The 2,895-nt window shown below is 57.0% G+C and overlaps 1 protein-coding gene across 1 annotated transcript; it reads right to left on the reverse strand.

Moving 5' to 3' along the window:
• Positions 1-918: 918 nt before the first annotated feature.
• Positions 919-1,923, reverse strand: Tex19 (testis expressed 19). Its single transcript, XM_051183644.1, has one exon. The coding sequence runs from the start codon at positions 1,906-1,908 to the stop codon at positions 919-921; it is 990 nt and encodes a 329-aa protein (XP_051039601.1). The 5' UTR covers positions 1,909-1,923.
• Between the last annotated feature and the right edge of the window lie 972 nt (positions 1,924-2,895).

Consider the following 2,895-nt stretch of genomic DNA (forward strand, 5'->3'; position numbering starts at 1 on the left):
ACAGAAATGGCTCCATTTCATCTTGACTTAAGGTCACAGAGTTCAAAACTATCCTTACTCTTCAAAGGTTAAACATAAGACCTAAAGGTCTAAGGCATGGCTACTGTAGGATGTTTGGTCTTAGGTGTGGACGTCGTATCTAAATAATGAGATATTTAGTCTCCAAATGTTTGGAGAATTAACGAAGTCTGTTTCTTCCTCATATTTTGATGAAGAAGTCTTTTGCCATTTCCCCCTTTTTGGCTGGGTTATTTAAGAATGTTGAAGAATAAACTTGAGGCATTCAGTATTCACTGGATTGTCCTCCTGGTTCTATCCTGTGTCTGTCTTTCCCTTACTATTTTTATCTGCCCTTTCTCAATCCACTCCCCCTCCGAGGTACGATCTGCCCAAGTCAGCTGGATCCGACTGAAGCCCCACAAAGACAAGATGGGTTACGACAAAGTCCACAAAGCTACTCACCCAGGAGAGAGTGAGCAACTCATCAGGACCCAATGAGGAGACCACAAAGGCATCTATGAAAACGATGACAACTTTATTAAACAGAAACACTCACAGGATAAAAACTGAACAAACAGCATCAACTCTGAAACCAGGACTCGTGGCCCCACAGAAGCCTATCGCAGGACATGCATGGATCAATTACAGCTGACGGTGCGTCACATGACTAGTGTCCCCACCTACACCTCAGACAGAACTAATGAGGGATCAGTGACCCGTCCCCCATAGTACCTGGTACACAAGGCTTCCCCCTGCCCTTGAGGATGGGGCTTACTTTCTAAATGCTGAGCAGTCAACACAAGACAACTGAGGCCCCACCTCTAGGCCGCTCCAGACCCTCCCCTCAGGATGATGGACATCCTGCTTGACCTGTTACTGAGGACAGGCAAACTCTGGAGCCCTGGGACCTGAGCCCCCTCAGTTCTGTGACTCAGGGGAGGGGGAGCGAAAGCAGGGCAGCTCCCTCAGAGACACAACTTCTACGACAAGGAGCCTCTCCCCTGGCTCCCTGCTCCAGACCTCCGGGGTGTCACTGTGCCAGGGCAGGTACGAGTGCACCTTGAAGCCTCCCTTCTTCAGGCTGCAATCCGCAGGCACCAGCTCCACCCCCAGCTCCGAGGACTCCAAGATGCTCAGCCTCCAGCGCTGCAGGTCCTGCTGTTCCGGTGCATTCTGTAGCTGGGCCACCCTCACCTCACCAGGGTCCAGCAACACCTGCCAGCGTTGGACCCGGGTCCTCACAGCCCAGCAGGGAGTCATTGACAGCAGGTAACAGATGGCATCGAAGCCACCCAACAAGAAGACGAACTTCAGGTCTACCAACCAGGCTTCTGCTTCCAACGGATCCATAGGCCAGGTGGGGCTCAACTCCAACAATACAGGTTGCCCAGGAGATGGGCTCACATTGAAAATATCCCACCAGGACAGAGGGGGGATGAGCCAGTGAGAACAAGGAGAGAGGCCATCAAATCTCCAGGGAAGGGCCTGGGTCCACTCAGCATCCTCGGGGCCCAGGTCCAGGGGTACAGCTTCCTGAGGCCCGAGCTCAGTGGGCACAGGCTGGGGTCCCAGCCCTATCCCTTCTGTGCCTACAGGGCCTGGTGTCAGGATGGCAGGACCAGTAGAGACAGAGGTGCCATGCGGCAGATGCCCTTGGCCCTCTCCCCAGCTGAGCCCTGGCCACTCCTCCGGCTCGGATCCTGCCTCAGAGAGTTCCATGGGCTCAGCACCCCATTCCTCTTCCTCCCAGTCTCCCATCTCCAGCATGTTCTTAACTACCAGGAAAGCTGCCTTGAAGCAAGCAAAGCAGATCTTCATCTGGTCTCCGTGGACAAGCTGGTATAGCCAGGCCGCATAGAGGCAGGACATGCCCTTGGCCCCATGGCGAACGTTGACTGGGGGACACATGGCCAAAAAAAAAAAAAACCTGCCTGAAGCTGATTGGACAGACAGAGGAGGTCAGGTCTACAGGGTCTGGGGACCGTGTGAGGCCAGGGACAGGCAGGAAAAGCCGAGAATGGGAAACCAGGAGAAAATAGGGTGCAGCAGGAGGTTTAGGGCGCTTTGGGCCCCAGGACACGGGGTGGCCGTGTGAGAACTGGGTGCCAAGTCAATGGATACCTCCTTGGAGAGGAGGTCAGCCTTGAGATTCCAGAAACTTCTCCAGCTTCACACTTGCTCCGATGTCCGGGGAACTAGAAAGGCAGAGAACATGAGGCTGCTCACACCACTGAGGGGAGAGTACGGGGGGCTCAGGCCCCGGGGCTCACTGCTCACCTTGAGCCCACTGGGGCTCCCTCCAGCACACCCCAGCCTCAGCGGCCTCCTCGGGGCTCAGGGCCCCAACCTCACACGTGGGCCCCGCCCACCAACTGAAGGAGGAGGAGGAGGCCGGGAGCCTAAAGCAGGATCTCCTCTCTGCCCCCAGCGCTCCCACCCTGACCCCGACCCCCCCAGCTCCCCCCAGTGCAGACCATGCCACCCACCCGGTCCCGGGCACCGCCTGGGCCCCGTCCCATCCTCACCCTCCTCACCGAGCTCCCAGCACGCCTGCTAGTGGACTCGGAACTGAAGCTCGCCTCTCCACAGCATCGCGCCTAATGAGGAGCCAACACCCATGATGCTCCAGCTCATTTACATATCTCCCATCAGCCCCCAAGCGCAGGAAGCCAAGGCGCTGAGTCACCCTGGCCCCCTGATGCACTGCACATGCGTCCTGGCGGCCCCTCACAGGGCGCATGCGCCACTCCCTTCCTGCACACACGTGCCCCTCTGCCTCCTGGATGCTGCCTTGAGGTGCCCTGTGTCCCCAGGTCACTGTCGCCTCAGGGGACGCGAAGGCCTGGGCCTGGGCTTGCGGCTTATCTCGTTAGGGACAGAAGATGCCTTCCTCCC

The sequence above is a fragment of the Phodopus roborovskii genome, unplaced genomic scaffold, assembly GCF_943737965.1.
Source record: "Phodopus roborovskii unplaced genomic scaffold, PHOROB, whole genome shotgun sequence".
Classification (NCBI taxonomy): domain Eukaryota; kingdom Metazoa; phylum Chordata; class Mammalia; order Rodentia; family Cricetidae; genus Phodopus; species Phodopus roborovskii.

Bases quoted from the DNA above. Each gene is read 5' to 3' on its own strand.
- Tex19 (XM_051183644.1), bottom strand. From the start codon at position 1,908: ATGTGTCCCCCAGTCAACGTTCGCCATGGGGCCAAGGGCATGTCCTGC.